We start from the raw sequence: 25864 nt of genomic DNA on the forward strand, positions 1-25864 counted from the left end.
CTTGGAAATCCTTACTGGGCTGCAATCATCTGATTCAGGACTGCTGCGCCATTGTACAATGAATTTGTTTAAATTATTAATAGCTTAACAGGGCAGGTGAAAAATGCCCAGCGAGCAATCCATTCAAATCAAGATTTTGTTGACAAAAGGGTTAACAATGAAACTCTAAATCAAACGGCAATTGTTCTGACAATTAACTTATTACAGTGACTATAAATTAATTCTTAAATTCAAGTTTCAGTTTCTGTGAAAATTCAAGCAATTATGCAAATGCCCCATCAACATTGGATGTGGGAGCAGTCAAAGATGGTTTAAGATTATTACACTGCAAGGGAAGCTATTCGTATATGTAATGAGGCGGCACATTTGTTATGGTACTTAGTTTTGTGGGTGATATCAGAAGGACATTCGGCTTGGTATAGCTAGGCTGTCTTTGTTTCTTCTCCATTTGGTTTCCTCGCCTCCTTTCCTAAAACAGAAAATTCACGCATGGTTTCACCATCAATACTCATAAAAGAAAACAGACCGTTCTGATATTTCAGATCTGTACCCTTCATCAGTAATCCTCCAGCACCATACCAAAGTGGCTATTCTGCATGTGTTAGCCTGAATAGTGAGTGATGGAAGGCTGTTCAACTGTAGGGGCATTACAGTTGAGTCTAATCCTGTTTTGCGACAATGACACACGCAGATTTACCAGCTATAATCGTTAAAAAGAACAATAGAATATTAACACAATAGGCAATCAGGAGAGCAACAAAAGATTGATTGTTTCCTCTTCCCCTAGTACTGTAATGAATGTCTGAGCTTTTGAGGCTCGGTTGAAAGCCCAGAAATCCATCAGCTTGTTGAAACACCTGAGCCCCCCACCCCCGAGAAAACATTGCTTGATTGACAGCTCTGGCTCTCTGATCCATGCTGTCAATTTCAAAATGTTTGTTTAGGCAAAGTAGAGGTTTCATGTTTTTGCGGTTTCAGCTATTGAAACTTTCAGGGTCTGGATGATTGACGTTTCTATTGCCCTGTAGTAAAATGAAGTTTTTTTAAGAAAAGTAAAAAGTTATCAATGAATGACTTTTTTAAAAACCTATTTTTAGACATCTTACTATTACAATAGCATTCATTGGTTCAACACAGTGTATAGTGGATGAATGGTTTATAAGGAAGTGCTATACTTTGGCATGAAGGGCCATAGGGGTTGCTTGGGGAGCATACTTTAGCATGGCAGCCATGAGGAGCCATAGGGGTTGTTTGACTCGGTGTGGGGGGGGGGTGCAAATCTTGGCATGAGGGGCATGAGAGGACCATAGGGGTTGTTTGGAAGGTATACCTTGGATTGGGGTCATGAGGGGCCATAGAGAGTGAGTGGGGGGAATACCTTGGCATGGGGAGCATGTGGAACCATAGGGAGGACCTTTTGAACTTACTTTTTAAAAGATTCCCTCATGTGAACATAGTCTGTGACACGTCTGAGGTGTTGGGAACCACATCACATTGAAAATCTAGCCCAACTCCATGAAAATTGCAGAGGACTAGGGCATGCCTATGCCCGCAATGGAGCTGACCAGGTCTGGAGGGCTCACAACCCGAACCGGCCCACAACCTTAAAAGGCCCTCCCAAAAATCGGAAACTCTGGGAATGGGGTCAGGAATTCTGGAATAGGGTCCTGGCTGCCATTTTCAAAGGGCTCCCGAGTCATTCTCACTTGATGAAAATTCAGGCCTAGAAACCTAGACATTAGTCCTAACTTGAATTCTGTGTAAAATAATGAAATTGATCATCAGGAGTAAATTTGAGGATTATCTATATAATAATTTGGTAAACAGCAGTCAGCATTGATTCAGAAGGGGAAGATTCTGCTTAATTAACTTTATGGACTCCTTAATGTATGGTAGCCTAGTGGTTGTGGTACTGGGCTAGCAGCACAAAGTTTGAGAGTTCAGTTGAGTTGGGTTTTATCAGCAACCCAGCAATCTTCATGGCAATTTTTTTGGTACTAGCCCACAAATTACCAGATTTACAGAGTTTAGTTTCACAATTTGTTGTGGAAAGATTTGAGATTTCTATCTCTGGGCTGCTGTTCCAAAAGTATAACTGCTTGATGACCAAGCACTCACATGGGTGATGGGTTATTTTTGTTTTGCAACTAATCAGACAGCTACACACCACAGACTCAAAAAGCAGTCACAAAGAAGAAAATTACAGTCCACGTGCCAAATGGGAAAAACTGTTATTTTAATGTTCGTACTGTCGTAGTACTGTGTTACCTTTGAGTCAGAAACTTGGAAATTCAAGCCAACAGAGCAGGACTTGAGGACATAATCTAATCTGGCAGTTCCATGAAGTACCAAGAGCAGTTGGAAGTGCTGTCTTTCAGATAAGATATTAAGCCAAAGCCCTATCCACCTGTTCAAATGAGGGTAACAGATCTCATTGCACTGTTCCTAGAAGAACATGGTGTTCTCCAAGTGCATTGACCAACATTTATCCCTCAACCAAAACCATCAAAAAATGCAATTGGTTAGTTATTTCACTTTCTATTTACAAGACCTTGTTCACAATTTGCTTCAAAATTTATTCAGTTGTGTGCAGTGCTCTGGAACATGCTGAGAATGTGAAAGATGCTTTATCAATGCAAGTTAATTCTATCAGCTAGATCATTTTTCTCTTTTCACAAAGTTTGTAACTTGTTCCTAACCCTCTCCTGTCATGAAAATAAATGTGCCAGCTTCAAAGGAAGCTCGATGCCACATCACACCCAATGAAATATTCTCCTTTTAAAGTATTAGTGTGTCGAATACCCGCATTGTTCAAATTAGAATTCAATTCAGTGAGAATGTGTATGCTATAAATTTGGTTTTTTTATTCAAGGCACTTTGTACCAGAAAACTGCCCATAATGACGGATTCCACAGACCAACAACCTAACTGGTAAGAGCACTTCATCTACATGTTGTAATTGTAAATATATATATATTGGATTACAGAAATCTTCTATGTATATATAGCTCATTAGCACGTGTCAGTGTAGCAATGCACCACACCACCAAGAGAAGAAATAATGAATTTACATCAATACAGTGAGTTTCAGACCTAGGTTGGTTTGTCCCAAGGGAAGAAGAACAAGGAAGAATTACAAAGGAAAATGAAATAAATCAAAAAGATTATGAATATATTTGAGGGTGGAACTGAATCTCAGGATTTTGCCGATTACACAAATAATTCAAACTTCAAAGCACCATTCATTATCTTATAATCTTGTAATATACCTCAAACCTGTTCGCTGTGCTGTGAAGTGAAAAGATCCTTTGTAGTACATGTATATCATGTTGTTAAAAATAGTCTCAAATTACATAAATTATGCTGTATTACACACAATTATTAATAGTTTAGTAATAATTGTAACCCTCTTATATTTTAATATAAAGCTATTTTATATGTTTTATGTCTGCAGCTAAGCTTTAATTTGCATGTTCTAGTAGAGTAGACCTTGAATTTACAAAATTATGTAAAACTTTGTGGGGCTGGAACCCAATACTTATGGTGAAATTTGCCCTGGGGCCTATTAAATGTGATGACCCGCGGTTACTGGAAAGGTTAGCTGATACAGCCCCTCAGGCGTTTATCAACTGAAGTATTTGAAAACTGTATTGCAGAAATGTTTGGTAAGGATGTGTGCGAAACAGGTACGTCAGCTTCCAAAAACAAATTTGTAAAGTGTTTTCTCTCCAAGAAATTCTACTCCTCTTTCTTGCATGATTTTATGGGAAACTACTGTGTCTCATTTCCTTTCAATGTTTCCCATTGCCCCACTGTTTATATGTCATCTTTTTTTCAGTATGTCAGCAGGACAGAGTAGCAATGGAAATAATGTGGATACCTACTGGAAAGAAAAGAACGAAGCGGAAGATTTGAAAGATGTATCTGAAGAGTGTCCAGCCGGAGTTTCTCTGCAACTGTGGAAGGTATGTTTTTTAACTGTATGGTTTAAATAATCGTTCCAAAGTTGTATGATGTTTTACCTGTACTAATATGCTTCATATTATATGCTACTCAAACCAGTAAACATACAATACAGTTATTTTCCTTTGGGTCCACATTGTCATTTTACATGTTTAAAAACATGATGGTGACAAATTAAAATACTAAATGGCTATTGACTGCATAAGAATACTGCAAATGACTGGTAGGGAATTCCACAATATCAGTAGTGATGAAGGGACAGCAATATACATCTAAGCTAGGTTAAACAAGGTGATGAAAGTGTCCCCACAACATTGCTGTTCTTGTTCTTTGGTGGTTCTTTGCTTGGGGAAGGAGGTGGTATTGAAGTAAACTGCAGTTCATCCTGTAAACAGTACCCACTGCAGCCACAGTGCAGTAGTGATGGAAGGAGTTAATATTGAGTGAATTGATTGGGATATTTTAAACAAACTGCTCTGACCTGCATGATATTGAACTTGGAATTGCCAACCCTCCATGATTGGCCTGGTGTCTCCAGGGATTGAAGATCAATCTCCAGGACACTGCTGTGTGCAGCCCTGGAGAAAAATCATCAGGACTGTCGTGAAGCTATTAATGTAGAGAATGTTATTGGAAAATATCTTTCTTTTAAAATAGAGGTTTAGTCTGTGGGTGTGTCTTAATTGGATTAAAGCCAGCTAGTCTGGGTGCTTTGATGTGTACTAATTTTGATATGGAAAAGAGATAGCATGCATTTGCATTTTTTTTAATAGAGCATTCAAGAAGTGGGGTGAAAACTTGACGCCAGTCTAGCAGATACCAAGCCATATGTTTATATTACTAATAAAATTGGTATTATGAAAGGAGTTTTATTGTTAGAGTGGTTTAGTTCAGAGGTTGTTGATACAATGAGAATTAACATTCAATGGGGAGGGTAGGTATAACATTAGCAGTTTTTGGGTGTGCAGAGCAGAGGCAATGTGAGATCAAAAAGCAGCTGTAAGCGTCCAACTGGCTCCACAGCAACCAAAGTGAAAAAAACCTCATTTTGAACTTGTAAGGTGAAAATGCTTTGCCTGGTGTCTGGTTAAGTCTATGGGTTGCTGTTGCCTTAATGGAGCATTTGGGAATTTAAAAGTTATGATAGTAGTAATTTGAAACCATGTGTATATTATGTATTTTAATCTGTGTGAAGTAATAAAAAGTTTCATTTAGTTTAATGTAAGTAAAGCCTCGAACTGGTGGTCTGATTACTGAATTTAGAGTTGCAACTCAAACATAAAGCTTGAAATTATAGATTATGACAGTTGTTTAAAGTTTCCCTCTGGGATTTTTAAATAACTCCGCTTTACCAACTGCGTTGGTCATAACAAGGGCATTAAAAAATATGTTTTTTTTTGGTCATTTTCTTTGAATATTTCTCTTTACTATATATAGCAATACTAAAAATGGGCAATGAAGGTTTTTTGGCTGACAGTCAAGCATCATTCAATTGGGTAATGAGTTTTTTTGCTTTCCAACTGACTTAGGAAGGCATTACGTCACAAGGACCGATATGTTGGTGGCTAATGGCTGAAGCATGGGGGAAATCCATGTGATGAAACCTCCAGGAATACTTTTAATCATAGCTGGCAACCGTTGTTGAATTTCTTGTATGTTGTTGTAGCTGCGCTCATCTAAACATTCCTGACTTTAGCCTTGTAGTCAACTTCTAAGTTGCCTCCTTTAGGGATTGCAGAGTCTGAGAATTCTAACCTTTCCACATGCCTAATGGCTGTGTTCTGTAATGCTTCCAATGTTTAGATGGTTCCTTAGTCCCTCAGTGGCTAGAACTGAATGTAGTATTCAAGATACAGAGTGAGAAAAGTGCTCTATAGCTTCATAGTTATGTTTGGTTAATGAAAAGCTTGAATATAAGAACATAAGATGAGATTCCTGCAAAGTGCTGCATACCTGGCATAGAGAGCCTGCTCATCAGAGCTCAGCTTTGCTGGATCACTCGTGGTTCTCATGGAGGATTCCCGTCTACCAAAGGCAGTACTCTACAGTCAGATGAGTATAGGAACCTGCACCACAGGACATCCCAAACATAGATATAAAGACAACCTCAGAGCTTGCAAGCTGGATCCCAATATATGGAGAAAATGACCAAATGGAGAAGCCTCTGGCCTGAATTTTCCCGTCGGTGATTTGGGGGCAGGGCCCGCTCGCCGACGGAAAAATGACGTCTGGAGGCACCCCCGACGTCATCCCGGTCCATTTAAATCTTTAGGAAGACAGGTGGACAGCGAAATCAGCTGTCCGCCCGCTGACCTGTCAATGGCCAATTGAGGCCATTGACAGGGTAATTAAGATAATTAAAGACCCTGCCCATCCAACCTTAAGGCTGGCAGGCAAGCCAGGAGCCCACTGGCAGGATGAGGTTTCATGTCTGTTTTTAAAAACTTTAATAAATTTTATGTGATATTTATTAACATGTCCCATCTCGTGTGACATTGTCACATGAGGGGGACATGTTAATAATTTTTTAATTTTTCTATTTTTAAAGTTTTTTAGACTGTCAGTAATCTCCCTGAGACAGCACTTAGTCTCAGGGAACAGTGTGCTCTTTTGCGCGCATGCACGAAAGAGCGCACTTTGACAGATGGGGAATCCCTCCACCCCCCGCGCAGGAAGCGCATAATGCCTCTTGTTGGGCAGGCCGCTGGGCGGGCCTTAATTGGCTCGCCCACTCAAAATGGCAGCAGGCCCCATTTTGGCGGTGGAGTTTGGCTCGCCCACCAACCGAGGGCAAAATTCTGCCCTCTGTCATTACGCATTTTTGACATTTATGGGGAACAGTCAAGTAGCATCAGGACAAATGGGCATGGCGCGAAGGCAATGCTTCCATCCCTCCAACACTGACTCCATATGCAGTATTTGCAATTGGTTATGCAAATCAAGCATGATTGGCCTAATGTCACACATGAGACGATGACAGCCTAAACTGTAAACCGGTCTTTGTTTTTTTTGCTGAACACTCATCCATTGAAGTGACCAGAGAGTCATTGAGGATGTAAGAACTTAAGAGCATAAGAAATAGCAGCAGGAGTAGGTCATATGCCCACCCCCCCCAACCTTTGAGAGAAAAAAATTCTCCACATCTCGGTCCTAAATAATCAGTCATTTATCCTGAGACTGAGCCCTTTGTTCTAAATTCCCCAGCCAGGGAAAGCAACCTTTTAGTGTCTATCCTATCAAGCCTCTTAAGAATTTTGCACGTTTCAATGAGATCACCTCTCATTCTTCTAAACTCTAGAGAGTATAGGCCCAATTTACTCGGCCTCATTATAAGGCAAACCTCTCAACCCAGGAACCAATCTAGTGAATCTTTAGGTCATTGCCTCCAATACAAATATACCTTTCCTTAAATATGGGGATCAAAACAACATATAGTACTGCAGATGTACAATTGTAGCAAGACTTCCTTATTCTTGTACTTCAGTCCCTTTGCAATAAAGTCCAGCATGCCAGTTACCTTCCTAATTGCTTGCTGTACCCGCATGCTAATTTGCTGTGTTCCTTGTACAAGTACACCCAACTCTCTCTGACCATCAACATATACATGTTTCAGGCCTTTTGAAAAATGTTCTGCTTTTCTATCTTGCTGCCAGTGAATAACCTCACACTTCCTTCACATTATATTCCATCTGCCACCTTGTTATCCACTCACTTAACCTGTCTATATCTCTTTTGCAGTATCTTTATGTCCTCCTCACAGTTTACATTCCTAACTGATTTTGCACCATCAGCAAACCTAGTTACATTACTCCATGTCTCTTGGTCTAAGTCGTTAATATAGATTGTAAATAGCTGTGGCCCCAGCACTGATACTTGCAGCACTCCGCTAGTCACAGCCTGCCAACTAGAAAATTCCCCGTTTATCAACACACTTTGCATCCTGTGCATTAACAAATCTTCTATCCATGCAGATATATTATCCCCAAATCAATGAGTCCTTATCTTGCGTATTAACCTTTTATGTGACACCTTTTCGAATACCTTTAGGAAACCCAAGGGCAGAATTCTCTGAGCGGGGGGGGGGGGGGCGGGGCCCACTCGCCGACGCATAAAATGATGCGCGGTGTTGTTAGGCAGGTGTCCCGACATCACCGCGCGCCATTTAGATTTTCAGTTTGGCGGGTGCGCACGGAGTTGGCTGTGCGCCTGCCAAACTGCCAAAGGCCTATTAAGGCCATTTAAATAGTAATTCAATTAGCTGAGCTGCCTGTCCAACGTTAAGGTTGGCAGGCAGGTGAAGAGCCCAGGCGACCTTCGCATTTTTCATGAAACCTCATCCCTGGGTGGGATGAGGTTTCATGAAGTGTTTTAAAAGTCAATAAAAATTTTAAAAATAATTCTTTCACATGTCCCAGCTCATGTGACAGTGGCACATGAGGGGACATATTTTAAAAGTTTTTATTTCCCTTTATTTAAATTTACACATGTCAAACCAACAAAGAACAAAGCCAAAGGTGCGGGGAGGGAGTGCAGGTCAAGAGCGGAGCCAGGGATGGGAGTAGGCTGAGAATCGGAGCCTGGGGTTTGAGCCCTGGAGGCCCTGACAGCTACTTCTCTCCACTCCAGCTTTCCTACATCCAGAAAAGGTGGCAAAATCCAGGTCAGGGGGAGGGTGGAATAGGAGGAAGGGATGAGTGACTGTGGCTGAATGGTGAATAAGGGCATAAGTGAGGAATGGGATGGGAGGGAGGGAGGACATGACTGAGTATGTCGGGGCAGATTGGGGAGGGAGAACATGTAAGTTTGTGCGTTAGTCATAAAATGGATCTATAAAGCTTGTCCTTGTCTTGCGGCTCTCGAGCGTCTGGAGATTAATGTAAATGGCTCTAAGGTTCAGAAAGTTTGGCCACCTCTGGTATACAAGCTTGCTCAAGTGGAAATTCTTCAAGTGTAAATCTAGACAGTGTTTGGATACTATTCAAAAGGAGCAGATGAAAGTAAAAGTATAAAAGTAAGCTTGATCGTCTCTCCCTTAGTGTTCACAAGTGTAATTTCCAGTGGTGGGCACTGAAAAGGGATCAGAGGTTTCTCCTCCTAGCCCAGTACCACCTTGTTTAAGGTATGCTACTCCAACAAAAAGTGGAGATCAAACCTGGGATCTTTCTGGTCTCTACCCTCAGTTACACGTTGCCTTAATCTCACTTCTCTGTGTAAAAGCTAGAAATCAGTTTGTTTAATCCCATTGACATTAGAATTATTTGTATATATTGTCCATCTATCACAAGTGATTAAATGAACAGTTGTTTTACTGGTGAAATACCTGCCATTCACTCACATTTGTGAAATAAACTCCAACCCAATTCACACTGAGTTGTCCTAATAATATAATGAACAAGTTATTGCTATTTGCTTTAACATTGATATTAATTTTTTATTAGAAATTTCAGGAATTAAAAGAGAGAAGGAACTCCATAACTAAAACATCGTTTAAAAAGGTTAGACGCAGACGAAAAGCTGCTGGTGCAGGTATGGCATGATCGGGAAATTCTTCACTTTACTTCAGTGAATTACTAATGACATTGCCAACCGATTGTGCTCTTACATTATTCTAGCTACAATTTCTGAGAAATATAATTGAGACTGAAACGCTTTGTTTTTACTTTTTTTTAGATAAGCTTGTAATTTATCTAAAACATTTTGTTGCAATTATATTCTTGGTTGAAGTTGCCACTACACAGCTCTAATCTGACCAGTCTCACTCTTTCTCTAAACCAACTAGAGTAAATCTATGATTATGCATCTGTCATCTAGACTGCTTGAGAAACAGAGCCAAGGTGCATTTGAGTGGAACTGCAGAACTTTAGCCCGCAAAGTCCCCCCACAGTTGTTCTACACAGGGAAACATCACTGCCACATCACTAAAATGACTCATTTTTAATTATGGATTTTCATTGATAATTTATTAGTGGCATATTGATAATATTAGCTCTCACTTACACTGATTAATACAGAACAGTAGTTTCCAATAGGTGTCCATAATTACAAAAAAGATTATATAGACAATGAGTGCTTTAATAAATTAAAATAGTTAAAAATTGAGACTATGTGGAACAATAAACCTCTCTTTCCTTCACCTTGATAGTCATTGTATTTTGTAAAGATGGTAATAATTGAGGGATTGCCCATGTGAATATTTTAAAATAGACAGTACTCCCTTTCAGTCTATTTAGTTGTCACTTGCAGGTTTACTCAAAAATTAGCCAAATGGAAAAGTTAATGTCAGTATCACAAAAGTTTTCTGGATCACAGTAATTATGAATTTGTGTATAACTTGGATTATTCTCACACAGATTGCATGACAAATGTAGGAAGGACTGGTGAGGAATCCGCCATCAAAAAGCGGAAATCCGAGCAAGAGCAGAAGACTCTGAATAAAAGGTGCTTAAATGGAATTAACATACGCAGATTTTTTTCAGTCCTATTGACAATTGTTTGATAATCTGATATAATTATGTCTGCCAAGTTCCAACTTCAATTATAACAGAATAAATCAAAAGATTTTGTTTCAAAGAATACAATATTAGTTTATCCTGAAGACAATTTCATGAATGAAATCCTCAGTTTCATTGCTAAGATTTTTAGGGTTTTTTTCCACATTCATAAGATGTGTGTGCCGATCCCTAATTGCCTTTAACTGAGTGGCTTGCTAGGCCATTTCAGAGGGCAGTTCAGAGTCAACCACATTACTGTGGGCCTGCGCTCGCATATAGGACAGCAGATTTTCTTCCCTAAATGTCCCTAAAGGGCATTAATGAACCAAATTATTTTTTAACAACAATCCAGTTGTTACATGGTCACCAATACTGATACTATTTTTTTATTCCAGATTTATTTATTAACTAAATTTAAATTCCTCAGCTGCCAAAATGGAATTTGAACTCAGGTCTTTGGATCATTAGTCCAGACCTCTTGCTTACTAGTCCATTAACATAACCACTGTATTACCAATCTCTTGATTTTAGTTAGCTAATGCAAATCATTTTGAGATTTTCTTTGATTTTAAAGTTATTCTTGAGCAGAAAATAAGCAACTTGTTTGAGGAATTACCTTTAAGCACAGGTATATAGGATGACAGTAACTAAATCTGTAAAAGAAATTAATAAATTGTAATGAGTACTATGCTGATAACATGGAAGTTGTACTTGCTTTTAGCAGTGAGTTGAATGTCCGAGAGGCCCACTGGAATGAACTAAAACAATACTTTGGAGCAAATGATAGATTTGAGATTCCTGCTTGCAGTGCACCTCCTTCAAAGGTAATAAAATATTTGTTTATCTAATCCTACAATCTATATTCATTAATTTGATCTTTGATCAATAACACATTGCAATTAGATAATGTCTTACAGCTCTACAAAAGAAAATCCCAAGCTGGTTCATGAATAATCTTTTGAAATACAGATACAGAGCCAAGAATGGAGAATTAGGAGGAGGTGACTGAACCCTTAGTCTAAGAGATGAGTTTTAGAAATGTAAAAGTTTGGAAAGGGTGTGCAAAAAAGTAGAAGGCTGGGGCTAGAAGAGCAGAGCACATAGAGAAGATACAGAGCTGGGAGAGATCATAGAGATGGGGTGAAGCAAGGTCTTGATGATATTTCTGGAAAAAGGCAAGGATTTTGCAGTTAGTGCACTGAAAGATGGGGAGACAGAACAAGGTTGATGGACAAGTGAGGTTTAGTTCAGGACATGGCACAGACAGCAGAGTCTGAGCACAAATCAGACTGTTTGCAATCTTGATGTTGTATTTGAACCCGAGATGACCTTCCTACCACATACCCACACCATTGCCGAAACCGCCTACTTCTACCTCTGTAACATCACCTGAGTCTGTTCGTGCCTCAGCTCTGCTACTGCTGAAACCCTTATCCATGCCTTTGTTGTCTCAAGACTTGACTATTTCAGCAAACTCCTGAATGGCCTCCCATTTTTCACCCTCCATAAACTTGAGCACGCGTCTTGGATGAGCTTTTTTCCTAATTCGCACCAAGTGCGGTTCACACATCAGTCATGTGTTTTCTGACATAGGAACATAGGACTTATATAGACCTACATTGACTCCCAGTTAAGCAATGCTTCAATTTAAAAAGATTCTCATCCTTGTTTTCAAATTCCTCCATGGCCTTGCCACCTCCCTATCTCTGTAACCTCATCCAGTCCTTCTCTCCTAGGTACCTGTGTTGCTCCAATTCTGGCCTCTTGAGTATCTTAACAGCTACACAGGCCTTTGACTCTGAAATTCCGCCCCAAAACTTATCCATTGAATGGCCTCCTTTTGTGCCTTAAATTTTTCTATGTTATTCTGCTTCTTGTTTCTCCTTTAAAACACTCCTTAAAACCTACTTCTTGGCTAAACTTTTGGTCATTTGCCCCAGTATCAGCTCTTCTGGCATAGTTTTTGTTTGAAGCACTCTTTTGAAGCATCTTGAGATGTTTTGCTACATTAAAGGTGCTGTATAAATGCAAGTTGTTGTTGAGTGTGGGACAGTCCAAATTGATGGAAGATGGAGGATGGAAAGCCAGCAAGGGGAGCATTAGAGCAATTGAATATGGAGGTGGAAAAGACATAGGGTTGGATTTTACGGCCCCTTGCCAGCTGTGTTTTCAGTGGGGGTGTGGGTGGGCATGTAAAATATGTCCATTGGCCATCACACCACCTTTTCGCCCATCCCCAACCTGTTTCCCATAAAATGGCAGAGTGGGGTGATGTGGTGAGTGGGTAAGGTGCCCACTAAGCTGCCACCTCTTAGGTGTATGAAGGCCCTTAACTGCCCAATTAAATGGCAATTAAGAGCCTCAATCCACCTCCACTGCCATGAAACACTAGGCAGTGACAGGCGGGCCTGAGTGCAAAAGCCATTTTTGAAACAGCTTTGAAAAGGTAGGAAAGAAGTAGGTGCAGTTGGGGGTGGGGGGGGCTCATCAAGTGGGGTTGCCCTCTGTGCACTGGGGGCACTCTCTGCAAGATGACCCCCCACCTTTGTTCTTCCCCACCTGCTCTTCCCCCCCGCCCCCAGGCTCTCCAACACCTCCCTGCTCTAAAAGCCCGGGATGTACCTGTCTCCGGTCGCTTTCTTCTTCCCAGGGTCTCCTTGTACTCCCAGCAGCGCCCACTACTGAGCTCTGGTGCTGCTGGGACTGCTAATGCTACCGGCTAATCAGATTGACCAGCAGCCCTTGAGGGTGGGACTTCCTGTCCACTGAGAGGCGCAAGTCCGACCGTGTTTATTCAGCGTGCCCCCAGCGTGTTATTACTGTGGGGCAGGCTTTTTAAAAGTCGGAAAGTTTGAGACTGACTTTCCTTCCCCCATGAAATCCAGCCCATGTGTAAGGGGCTGAAGGGTGAAGGCAGGCAGTGTTGCAAAATTGAAAATAAGCTGTCTTTGTTATGAATCGGGTGTCTCATTTAAAACTCTTCTTAGGATTGAACAGAATGGCAAGATTACAAAATCTTGTTCAGCCTGAGAAAGTGACTGTTTCCTCAGTTGTCAGTTTCACGTGTGTACGTGTGTCAAGCATTTCATCATTATCTTTATTGAATTTAATGACTAGAGGAATGCATTAGGAGCAGATATACTCCAATCAAACTTGTTTTTTAAATCTTACCTCTCCTGCCCATTTTATAGCCGTTCACTTCCATGTCATCTCTCTCTTAACAAAACTCCTAGCCCCAGGTCTTCTAATGCCAACACAAGTTTATGGATTGCTCAGAAGATGTGTACCCAGTAATAATACTTTGTTGGCCTTTCCTTAGGGAGAGAACTTATCATGCATCGGTTGGCAGGTCGGAATGCAACACTCATTTAGACTGTCTTCTCAGACCTAAAATAGATCTGGTATAAATCAACTTCCTTCAAAACACTATGAAAAACTCCACCACGTGGGAAAGGCTAATTGCTGGCCTTGTGGAACAGGATGATACATATTGTCTTGCAGCTATTCCCCCCAGAACGATTTTTGATTTTCCTTTTCTCACTATCCCGTACTATAGTCAGACAATTTGAAGTGGACAATCATATACATAAGTCTACAAATTACTACTATGGTAACTCCTAATTAATCTGACTTCCAGTTACACCCATGTTAAGGTAACAGTAAAAACAAATATATTTAAAGAGACCCAGGCAAAACAATACTCTGGACAGTGAAATTCAAAGTAAGTTTTCTCAGCTTCGGTTCCTGTAGACAGCAACTTGATGCAGAGGCTGGAGGCTTTTCATACTTGCGTTAGATCTTAGAATGCCTTCTGCTCTGACACATAGCCTCATCTCCTTTATGCATGTTTCTCCCTTTTAATGCAAATTCCATTGTTCTGATATGTCTTTTGAAATTTATCTTTCTCATAATATAAATCTTTCATAGTGCTCATATTATCAGTAACCTTTGGGAAAAATAAACACACTTTGGCTTAGCTTCTTCTGGCTAAATGTAACATTCTACCATCTCTTTGAAGTTCAAACTAACCTAATTTATCTATAAATGCAAATTTTCCTCACACCTCACATTCTAAAACCTCAGCCATGTTTACATATTTAGCATTTCAAACCTAGCTTCTTTTTGATAACCCAAAGCCTCCAAACCAACTGTCTCCGATTCACTAAATCCCACAAGCATGCACATACACACAGAGAAACTATCCAAACACCATTATTCACCTACATTTACAATAAATCACAATATTATGAGAATTGTTATACTTTCATGACAATATCAAATTCAAAGAAAAAACATACCATGTGGCAAAGATTAGTGGTAACCCGGAGGATTGGAAAAGTTTTAAAAACCAACAAAAGATGACCAAAAAATAATAAAGAGGGAGAAAATAAACTTTGAGGGTAAACTAGCAAATAATATAAAAACGGACAGTAAGAGCTTCTTTAAATGTATAAAAAGGAAGAGAGAGGCTAAAGTGAACATAGGCCCCTTAGAGAATGAGGCTGGGGAAATAATAATAGGGAACCAGGAAATGGCAGAGAAATTGAATAAATACTTTGCATCAGCCTTTTAGGTAGAAAACACTAACAGCATTCCAAAAATACTAAATAATCAAGGGGAAAAAGGGGGGAAGAAATAAATATAATAACTATCACTAGAGAGAAAGTAGTAGGGAAACCAATGGGCTAAAGGCCGATAAGTCCCCTGGACTTGATGGGTTGCATCCTAGGATATTAAAGGAAGTAGCTACAGAGATAGTGGATGCACTGGCAGTAATCTTCCAAGAACCCTGAGATTCTGGAGAAATCCCAGAGGATTGGAAAACTGCCAATGCAGCACCCTTATTCAGAAAGGGCGGGAGACAAAAAACTGGCAACTATAGACCAGTTAGCTTAACGTCTGTCATTGGGAAAATGTTAGAGTTTATTATGAAGGATATAATAGTAGAGCATTTAGAAATACATAATATAATCAAACAGAGTCAGTATGTCTCATGAAAGGGAAATCATGCCTGAAAAATTTATTAGAATTCTGAGGGGGTAACAAGCAGGATAGATAAAGGGAAACCAGTAGATGTAATATATTTGGATTTCCAAAAGGCGTTCAATAAGGTACTGCACATAAGGCTACATAATAAGATAAGAGCCCATGGTGTTGGAGGTAGTATATTAGCATGCATAGAGGATTGGCTAACCAATAGAAGACAGAGAGTTGGGATAAGGGGGCAACCTGTAACTAGTGGAGTGCCACAGGGATCAGTGCTGGGGCCACAATTATTTACAATATATATTAATGACTTAGATGAGGGAATTGAATGTACTATTGCCAACCTTGCGGATGGCACAAAAATAAGTGGGAAGCAAGTGGTGAGGTTAAGTGAGTGGGCAGAAACTTGGCAGATGGAATATAATGTGAGAAAATGTGAGGTTATTTACTTTGACAGGAAAAATAGAGGAGCTGAATATTATTTAAATGGAGAAAGAATGCAGAAAGCTGCAGCACAGAGGGATTTGGACGTCCTCGTGCATGAATTACAAAAAAAACTAGCATACAAGTTTAGTAGGTAATAGGGAAGGCAAATGAAATGTTGGCTTTTATTTCAGCAGGAATGGAGTATAAAAACAGGGAAGCCTTGCCAAAACTATACAGGGCACTAGTTAGCCCACACCTAGAATACTGTGAACAGTTTTGGTTCCCTTATCCAAGGAAAGATATACTGGCATTGGAGGCAGTCCAGAGAAGGTTCACTAGGTTGATCACGGGTATGGAGGGAATTTCTTACGAGGAGAGGTTGAGTAGGTTGGGCCTGTACTCACCGGAGTTTAGAAGAATGAAAGGTGACCTTATTGAAACATATAAGATTCTTAGGGAGCTCGACAGGGTAGATGCTGAGAGATTGTTTCTTTTGTGGGAGAGTCTAAGACCAGAGGGCATAATCTCAGTAAGGAATTGCCTGTTTAAAACAGAGTTGAAGAGGAATTTCTTCTCTCAGTGGGTAGTGAATCTGTGGAATTCTTTACCACAGAGAGCTGCTGAGACTGGGTTGTTAAGTGTATTCAGGTTGAGATAGACAGATTTTTAATCAGTAGGAGAATCAAGGGTTATGGGGAAAAGGCAGAAAAGTGGAATTGAGGATTATCAGATCAGCCATGATCTCATTGAATGGCGGAGCAGACTCGATGGCCTGAATGGCCTATTTCTGCTTTGGCTGCTACGTCTTATGATCTTATGGTCTTATCATAGTTAGATAATCACTCCCAGTGGCTTCCCTTCCTGTTCCTGCATCATCGCTTTTGGAGTTCCCCACCAATTTATCTTTGGCCCTGTTCTATTTCTCATCTACAGGCTACCAGTCATCTATATCATCCAAAAACACAATCAGGTTCCACGTGAATGCTGATGACACTCAGCTGGTATATCAGGATCAATCCTCTTGACCTCTCCTCTGTCCATGATTTGTCACACTGCATATCCAATATTGGATGAGCAGAAATTTCCCCTTCCTAATATTTAATCGGATTGAAGACATTGCCTTTGGTCCCTGCCGCAAGCTCCGTTCCCTCAACACTGAGCTGAGACAGACTGTTCACAATGTTGGTGTGGTATTTGACCTGAGATGAGGTTCCAACCACATATCTGCTCCATCACCAAGACTGCCTACTTCCATCTCCGTAACGTCACCCAACTCCAACTCACCTACTGCTGGAACCACTCATCCTTGCCTTTGTTATCTCTAGACTTGACTATTACAGTATTCTCCTAGCTGGGTTACCACTTTCTACCCTACCCAAACTTGTGCTCATCCAGAACTCTGCTGCCCATATCTTGGTGGACTAAGTCTCGTTTATGCATCACCCATGTGCTTGCTGACCTACACTGGCTCCTGGTCTGACAAGACCTCAATTTTAAAATCCTCATCCTTGTTTTCAAATCCATCCAAGATCCCTCCCCTCCCTGTCTAACATTCTGCAGCCGTACAGCCGTTTGAAATTTCTGCACTCTTCCAATTCTGGCCTCTTGTGCAATTGCTCCACCAGTGGCAATCATGTTTTCAGCTGCCTCGGCCCTAAATTCTAGGATTCTCATCCTAAACCTCCCTGCCTCCCCACCTCTCTGTCCTTTAAGATGCTCCATAAAACCAACCTCTTTGACCAAGCTGTCCTGTAAAGTACTTCTATGACTTGGACTTAAAAATGTTTTTGATATTAATGATCTTGCTAAGCGCCTTGTGACATTTTGCTACATTAAAATGCTATATAAATGCAAGTTACTGCACTTGTTAATGTGTAATTGGTTGACTTTGAAGCAAAAACTATTGCATTTATTATGATAATTATGTTCCAGTTTATTTAGAAAACAAGTGAGTGTTAAATGTGTTGCTTTTCCTGACAGGTAAGCAGATTTTGGCAGAGTAAAAATTTAATTTTGACTTTCCTGGATTGCTAAAGCTTAGAAAAATTCTCAATGAGATTATTTTCATCAGAATCCGGCTGCATGACTTGCATGTTCTGGACAAGATTTGTACCTTTTAAACATTTATTGGAAGAAAATTTGAATCTTAACCTCAATAGTAAAATAAAAGTCACTTCAATTTTATAGTATAAGATGAGTTGAAGGATTGATAAACATGATCTGATTTCTAGGCTGTTCTTTTCTAAATGTTTTTGGAAAATAATGAATTGGGGGAAGGGAGTTACATTTTGCTGTACTGCTGCAATAAAGGCTGTTGCACAGTACGTCATATGCTTCGGGAAGGTTTATGAAAATCATTTGTCTTAAGCCCCATGTTTCTTGTCATTCATATGCTAGTGCCTACATCTATACAGACACACATATAGAAAGCTTACCCTAAGCGAATGTGGGTTAGGAAAACCCTGGCTAAAGGGAGTTTTCTCTTCACATTAGCACATTTCTGCTCATTCGCATTTCACCATTGCTTTGTCTTGTCGCCACTTGCAGTCTTCCCCATGCAGGATAGTTTAATAACACACAACTACATACCAGAGTTAAATATTTAGACACTTTAAGACCTGAATACAGATTGCCAGTGTTAATCAGAGTGCTTCGTGTCACCTTAATGGTATTGTAAAAAAAAAGAACTGGATCTGCTGCAGGGACTGAGTTGATAGACAAGTGCTAAAGATATGATTGATGCAGAACAGATTAAAACTGGTTCAGTAAAGTGCAGATTGCAGAAATTCATCCATCACACTATCATTTAAACATTTTATGTCAGCTATCATGTGATGATTTAAATCTCTTTTCAATGTCTTAAGGTAAGAACCCTGTGCATGGAGAAAAATTAGGGCAGGAATGGAATAACTAAATCATAAGATTGCTTGAACATCGTGCATCAAATTATCAGCTCCCAATGTTCACATCCTTGATATGAAATGATAACTAGTAGATCAGTCCAGTGTAACACACTTGAATTTGAAGTGCAGGAATATTGACTTGTCTTGCTACTGTTAAATATTGCTTATATATAACATCATCTTTGTAAACATTGCACAGTGATACAGATCCATCATTGGCTGGTAAGAAATACCCGGACATGAGAGTTCTGTGAGAACAGTGCAGATTTATTCTTATATTTGGGCTGGCCCATTTTGTTTGCAAAAAAAAATTCTGACTTTTTCCTGTTAAACTTATTAAAATGAACCTTTTGCTAGTTGGTGAGGAGGTTTTACACTTTGAAAATAGAAATTTGGGGCTGAAGAAGTCACTGCAGTGTGTTGCAATATGGGAAGGAGTTTCCTGGGACTTCAGCACCAAATAACAACAACTTATATTTATATAGCACCTCTAATGTAGTAAAACTTCCCCAGGTGCTTCACAGGAGCATTATAAAACAAAATGTGACAGTCACATATGGAGATATTAGGTCAGATGACCAAATGCTTGGACAAAGAAGTAGGTTTAAAGGAGTGTCTTAAAGGAGGAGAGGGAGGTAAGAAGGCAAAGAGGTATAAGTAGGGTACTCCAGAGCCTCGGGCCTAGGCAGCTGAAGATGTGGCCAGTAATGGTCGAGCCACTAAAATCAGGGATGCTCAAGAGGCCAGAATTAGAGGAGTACAGATATCTCGGAAGGTTGTGGAGCTGGAGGAGATTACAGAATGGGGAAGGACAAGCCCATGGAGGAATTTGAAAACATGGATGAGAATTTTAAAGTGAAGACGCTCTTGACTGGGAGCCAATATAGATCAATGAGCAAAAGAGTGATGGGTGAATTGAACTGTTGCGAGTGAAAACATGGGTTGCAGAGTTTTGGATGGCCACAAGTTTACAGAGGGTAGAATGTGGAAGACCAGCCAAGAGTGCATTGGAATAATCAAGTCTAGAGGTAAAGGTGACACGAATGAGGGTTTCAGCAGCAGGTGTGCTGAGATGGGGTGATGTTACGGAGATGGAAATTGACGGTCCCAGCGATAGCACAAATATAAGGTTGGAAGCTGATCTTGGGATCGTATGTGGCATCAAGGTTGCAAACAGCGTGGCTTAATCTTGTTTGTTGCAGGGGAGAGGGATGAACATAGTAGCTAATGAAAAATCATTAATATTGTTATAGGTGCAAGATAGTTGACAATAACTAATGCTGCTTTATTTACAAGTCACACCTGGTTGTTCATAATCTTTTCTTGTGTAAATTTTTTTTTTAATCATTACCAACTGTAGCCTCAGGTGGCTGAAGTTTTACATGCTGTTATTTGCAATTCACTTATTAAATTGCTCTTTCAGACAAACCTAGAAAAAAACCTTGACAAGGCCATTGCTACAGGGGATATAGAAGAAGCAGAGAAACTGAGTGACAGCCTAGCTGTTCGTGAGGTAAGCTGCTAAACCACAAGCTAGGAGATTTTATCCTGATAAATTATGTTAACATTTCTTTAACTTTTCCATAAAAGGAAACAAATATTGAAATTGTTTAGAGTGTCTTAGAGAGTAAGGCTGAATTTTCCCCTTTGGTTCAGGAAGGGCAAGTCACGTTCCCGACTTTGGAAAGTCAACCCATTCGCCCGAATTTTTGTCTCCAACAGTCAGGTGCAAGCTGGAGTCGGCCACCCCCTCCTGGTGCAGGCCCGAAGTGGGAATGGAGACCGGCAGATGCCGAGGCTGGTAGGTTAGAAGCCCACCTCGGTTTAGTGGGACCAACCCAGTTCTATCTATGGTTGTTAGACCGTCCCCTTAAACCCCCTGCTCACGCTCCTGCCCCCTACATACCCCGCATTCCTGATCCATGTCCCCATATATGTCCCATGCCCCCTCCAAGCTCCCTCCTATCTCCCCATCCCCATCATATCTCTCGTGCACCCTCCATTCCCCCGTCTATCCTCCATACCCCTCACATGTCCCATGCCCCCTCCCCCGCAGGGGGAGGCAGTGGCTTAGTGGTTTTGTAGCTGGGCTAGTAACCCAGATACCCAGGGTAATGCTATGGGGACCCGGGTTCAAATCCAACCAAGGCAGATGGTGAACTTTTAATTCAATAAAAATCTGGGATTAAAAATCTGATGGTCACCATGAAACTATCATCGATTGTCGTAAAAACCCATCTGGTTCACTAATGTCCTTTAGGAAAGGAAATCTGCAGTCCTTACCTGACCTACATGTGACTCCAGATCCACAGCAATGTGATTGACTCAACTGTCCTCTGCAATGGCCTGGCAAGCCACTCAGTTGTGTCAATCCGCTAAAAAGCCAATAAAAAGGAATGGAACTGGACGGACCACCCGGCATCGATCTAGGCACTGGAAGCAACAAAGGCAAACTCGGCCCTGTCAACACTGCAAAGTCCTCCTTACTAACATCTGGGGGCTAATGCTAAAATTGGGAGAGCTGTGTCTCAGACTAGTCAAGCAACAGTCTGACGTAGCCATGCTCACAGAAATATACCTTACAGACAATGTCCCACTCACCACCATCACCATCCTGGGTATGTCCTGTCCCACTGGCAAGACAGACCCAGCAGCGGTGGTGATTTAGTGGTATGCACTCGGGAAGGAGTTGACTTGGAGTTCTCAACATCGACTCCAGACCCCATGAAGCCTCATGGCATTGGGTCAAAGATGGGCAAGGAAATCTGCTGATTACCACCTACTGCCCCCACTCAGCTAATGAATCAGTACTCCTCCACGCTGAACACCACTTGGAGGAAGCACAAAAGGTGGCAAGGACACAGAATGTACTCTGGGTGGGGGACTTCAATGTCCATCACAAAGAACGGCTGGGTAGCACCACTACTGACCGAGCTGGGAAAGTCCTACAGGACATAGCTGCTAGATTGGGTCTGCGGCAGGTGGTGAGGGAAAAACATACTTGACCTGATCCTCACCAATCTGCCTGCCACAAATGCATCTGTCCATGACACTGTCAGTGGAAGTGACCACTGTTATGAAGTGGCAGATGATGTGTGCCAGGCGGATCAAATCCACTAGAGAAACTTGATCACGCAGTCACAACTGTTTTGCGATTTGTATTTTATTTCATGATGCATGCCCTGAATTCAGAAGTAATAGGACTACCACGAATTCAGAGGTTTTTAGAAAACTAAACTTAAAACTAAAAACTTAAACATTTGTTAACAGAAGAGAAGATTTCAAGCACATACATAGGTCTACAAATTACTACTATAATAACACCTAAAACCCTAATTAATCTGACTCCCAGTTACACCTTCGTTAAGGCAACAGTAAAAACAAATAGATTTGAACAGATCCAGGCAAAGCAACACAATACCCGGGACAGTGGAATTCAAAGTGAGTTTTCTCCACTTCGGTTCCTGTAGACAGCAACTTGATGCACTGAGGCTTTTCACACTTGTGTTAGATCTTAGATTTCCTTCTACTCTGACATATAGCCTCATCTCCTTTATACATGTTTCTCCCTTTTTAATGAAAATTCTATTGTTCCGATATGTCTTTGGAACTTTACCCTTCTCATAATATAAATCTTTTCATATTACTAATTTTATCAGTAACTTTTGGGGAAAATAAACAAACTGTTTGGCTTAGCTTCTTCTGTCTAGGTATAACATCTTATCAACTCATTGAAATTCAAACTAACGTAATTTATCTTCAAATGCAAATTTCCTTACACCTCACATTCTAAGACCTCAGCCATGTTTATGTATTTAGCATTTCAAACCTAGCTTCTTGCTGATGAATGATCGCCTCCAGACCAGCTGTCTCCAATTCAATTAAATTCCACACAGACTGGCACATACACACACAAACTATCCAAACCCACTTTTCAATAAATCACAAAATATGAGAATTATTATATTTTCATGGCACTACCCACAGTCTTTGTGGAGACGAAGTCCCGTCTTCTCATTGAGGATACCCTCCATCATGTTGTGTGGCACTACCACTGTGCTAAATTGGATAGATTTCAAACAGATCTAGCAACTTGAGACTGGGCAACCATGAGGCACTGTGGGTCATCAGCAGCACCAGAATTGTACTCAACCGCAATCGGTAACCTCATGGCCTGGCATATCCCCCACTCTACCATTACCAACAAGCCAGGGGATCAATCCTGGTTCAGTGAAGAGTGTAGGAGGGCATGCCAGTAGTAGCACCAGGCATACTGAAAAATGAGACGTCAACCTGGCGAAGCTACAACACAGGACTACATGCATGCCAAACCGCGTAAGCAGCAAGTGATGGACTGAGCTAAGCGATTCCACAACCAACGGATCAGATCTAAGCTCTGCAGTCCTGCCACATCCACTCATGAATGGTGGTGGACAATTAAACAACCCACTGGAGGAGAAGGCTCCACAAATATCCCATCCTCAATGAGGGGGAGCCCAACACATCAGTGCAAAAGATAAAACATTTGCAACAATCTTCAGCCAGAAGTGCCGAGTTGATGATCTCTCTTGGCCTCCTCCAAAGATCCCCAGCATCACAGATGCCAATCTTCTGCCAATTCGATTCACTCCATGTGATATCAAGAAATGACTGAAGACATTGGACACTGTAAAGGCTATGGACCTTTACAACATTCCGGCAATAGTACTGAAGACTTGTGTTCCAGTGCAGCTACAACACTGGCATCTACTCAGTTATGTGGAAAATTGCCCAGGTATGTTCTGTACACAAAAGGCAAATCCAAATAACCTAAACAAATGCAAGCCGGCCATCAGTCTACTCTCCATCATCAGTAAAGTAATGGAAGGGGTCATCAACAGTGCTATCAACCGGCACTTGCTTAGCAATAACCTGCTCACTGATGCCCAGTTTGGGTTCCAGGGCCACTCAGCTCCTGACCTCATTACAGCCTTGGTTCAAACATGGACAAAAAGCTGAACTCCAAAGGTGAGGTGAGAGTGACTGCCCTTCACATCAAGGCAGCATTTGACTGAGTGTGGCATCAAGGAGCCCTAGAAAAACTGGAGTCAGTGGGAATCGGAGAAAAATCCTCTCTAGTTGGAGTCATACCTAGCACAAAGGAAGATGGTTGTGGCTGTCATCTCAGTTCCAGGACATCACTGCAGGAGTTCCCCAGGGTAGTATTCTCGGCCCAACCACCTTCAGCTGCTCTGTTAATAACCTTCCTTCCATCATAAGGTCAGAATTGGGAATGATCGCTGGTGAATGCACAATGTTCAGCACCATTTGCAACTCCTCAGATGCTGAAGCTGTCCATGTCTGAAGAGCCCATGTCCAAATGCAGCAAGACCTGGACAATATCCAGGCTTGGGCTGACAAACGGCAAATAATATTCACACCACACAAATGACAGGCAATGACCATCTCCAACAAGAGAGAATTTAACCATTGCCCCTTGACATTCAACTGCATTACCATCGCTGAATCCCTCACTGTCAACATCCTAGGGGTTACCATTGACCAGAAGGTGAACTGGACTAACCATATAAATGCAGTGACTACAAGAGCAGGTCAGAAGCTAGGAATCCTGCAGTGAATAACTCACCTCCTGATGCCTCGGAGCCTGTCCACCATCTATAAGGCACAAGTCAGGAGTGTGATGGAATACTCTCCACTTGCCTGGATGAGTGCAGCTCCAACAACACTGAAGAAGCTTGACACCATCCAGGACAAAGCTGCCCACTTGATTGGCACCCATCCACAAACATACACTCCCTGCACCACTGATGCACAGTGGCAGCAGTGTGTGCCATCTATAAGATGCACTGCAGCAACTTATCAAGCCTCCTTAGACAGCACCTTCCAAACCCATGACCGCTACCATCTAGAAGGATAAGGGCAGCAGACACATGCGAATATCACCACCTGGATGTTCCCCTCCAAGCCACTCACCATCCTGACTTGGAAATATAACAACGTTCCTTCACTGTCGCTGGGTCAAAATCCTGGAGCTCCCTCCCTAATAACACTGAGGGTGTACCAACACCACATGGACTGCAGTGGTTCAAGAAGCCAGCTCACCACCACCTTCTCAAGGGCAATTAGGGATGGGCAAGAAATGCTGGCCTAGCCAGTGATACCCAAATCCCATGAATGAATAAAAAAATCCCTCATACCTCCCAGGCTTCCCATGCATTATCCATGCCCACTCACCCAGTATCCACTATGTACCAAGCTCAGGAGCCATATAAATAGCACTGGGGAGTCTTTAAAATCCACCGAAAATAAAAATTAGCCGTTCAAAATCCCCTTGAAAAAAATTGTCCCTCTTAGAAATTCATAAATCTGTCAATCAAATGCAGCTATTCATACTCAAATTGGAAAAAAATTTAAGCCACTTAACATCTCATAAATAGCTGTAAATCAGGAAATGTAAGAAAGGGAGGAACTCAAGAAAACTACGATCACCAGGGAAGTGGTACTGAGCAAATTGATTGAGCTGGGGGTTGACGTGTCCCCAGGCCTTGATGAGCTTCATCCTAGGGTCTTGAAAGAAGTGACTAGTGAGATAGTGGAGGCATTGGTTTGAATTTTCCAAAATTCCCTAGGTTTGGGAAGGTTCCACTAGATTGGAAAATCGTGAATATAATGCCTAGCATGAAACTACTGGCCAGTTAACTTAACATCTGTCATAGGCTTGTATTCACTGGATTTTAGAAGAGTAAGAGGTGACTTGATTGAAACATATAAGATCCTGAGGGCTCTTGACAGCGTGGATGTGAAAAGGATGTTTCTCCTTGAGGGAGAATCTAGAACTAGGGGCCACTGTTTAAAAATAAGGAGTTGCCTATTTAAGACAGAGATGAGAAGAGCTTTTTTCTCTGAGGGTCACGAGTTTTTGTACCTCTGTTCCTCAAAAGGCATTGGAAGCAGAGTCTTTGAATATTTTTAAGGCAGGATCCTTGATAAGCAAGGGAGTGAAACTTTATCGGGGTAGATGGGAATGTGGAGATGAGGTTACATTCAGATCGGCCATGATCTTATTGAATGACAAAGGAGACCCGAGGGGTGAAG

General features: G+C 41.2%; 1 protein-coding gene across 4 annotated transcripts in view; it reads left to right on the plus strand.

Annotated features, from left to right (window-relative positions):
* Positions 1-2873: 2873 nt before the first annotated feature.
* Positions 2874-25864, plus strand: part of fam204a (family with sequence similarity 204 member A) — a 70507-nt gene continuing 47516 nt past the window's right edge. The window contains exons 1-6 of one of the 4 annotated variants that reach the window (XM_078566025.1): positions 2874-2931; positions 3839-3965; positions 9402-9489; positions 10314-10401; positions 11176-11278; positions 20193-20282. In XM_078566025.1, coding sequence (XP_078422151.1) covers positions 2900-2931; positions 3839-3965; positions 9402-9489; positions 10314-10401; positions 11176-11278; positions 20193-20282 — 528 coding nt within the window. In that variant the 5' untranslated portion in view covers positions 2874-2899. The remainder of the gene's footprint in view (positions 2932-3838; positions 3966-9401; positions 9490-10313; positions 10402-11175; positions 11279-20192; positions 20283-25864) is intronic. The other 3 variants (XM_078566026.1, XM_078566027.1, XM_078566028.1) reach the window with 3 other exon arrangements.

Source organism: Cetorhinus maximus, chromosome 20 (genome assembly GCF_964194155.1).
Source record: "Cetorhinus maximus chromosome 20, sCetMax3.hap1.1, whole genome shotgun sequence".
In the NCBI taxonomy this organism is placed as follows: domain Eukaryota; kingdom Metazoa; phylum Chordata; class Chondrichthyes; order Lamniformes; family Cetorhinidae; genus Cetorhinus; species Cetorhinus maximus.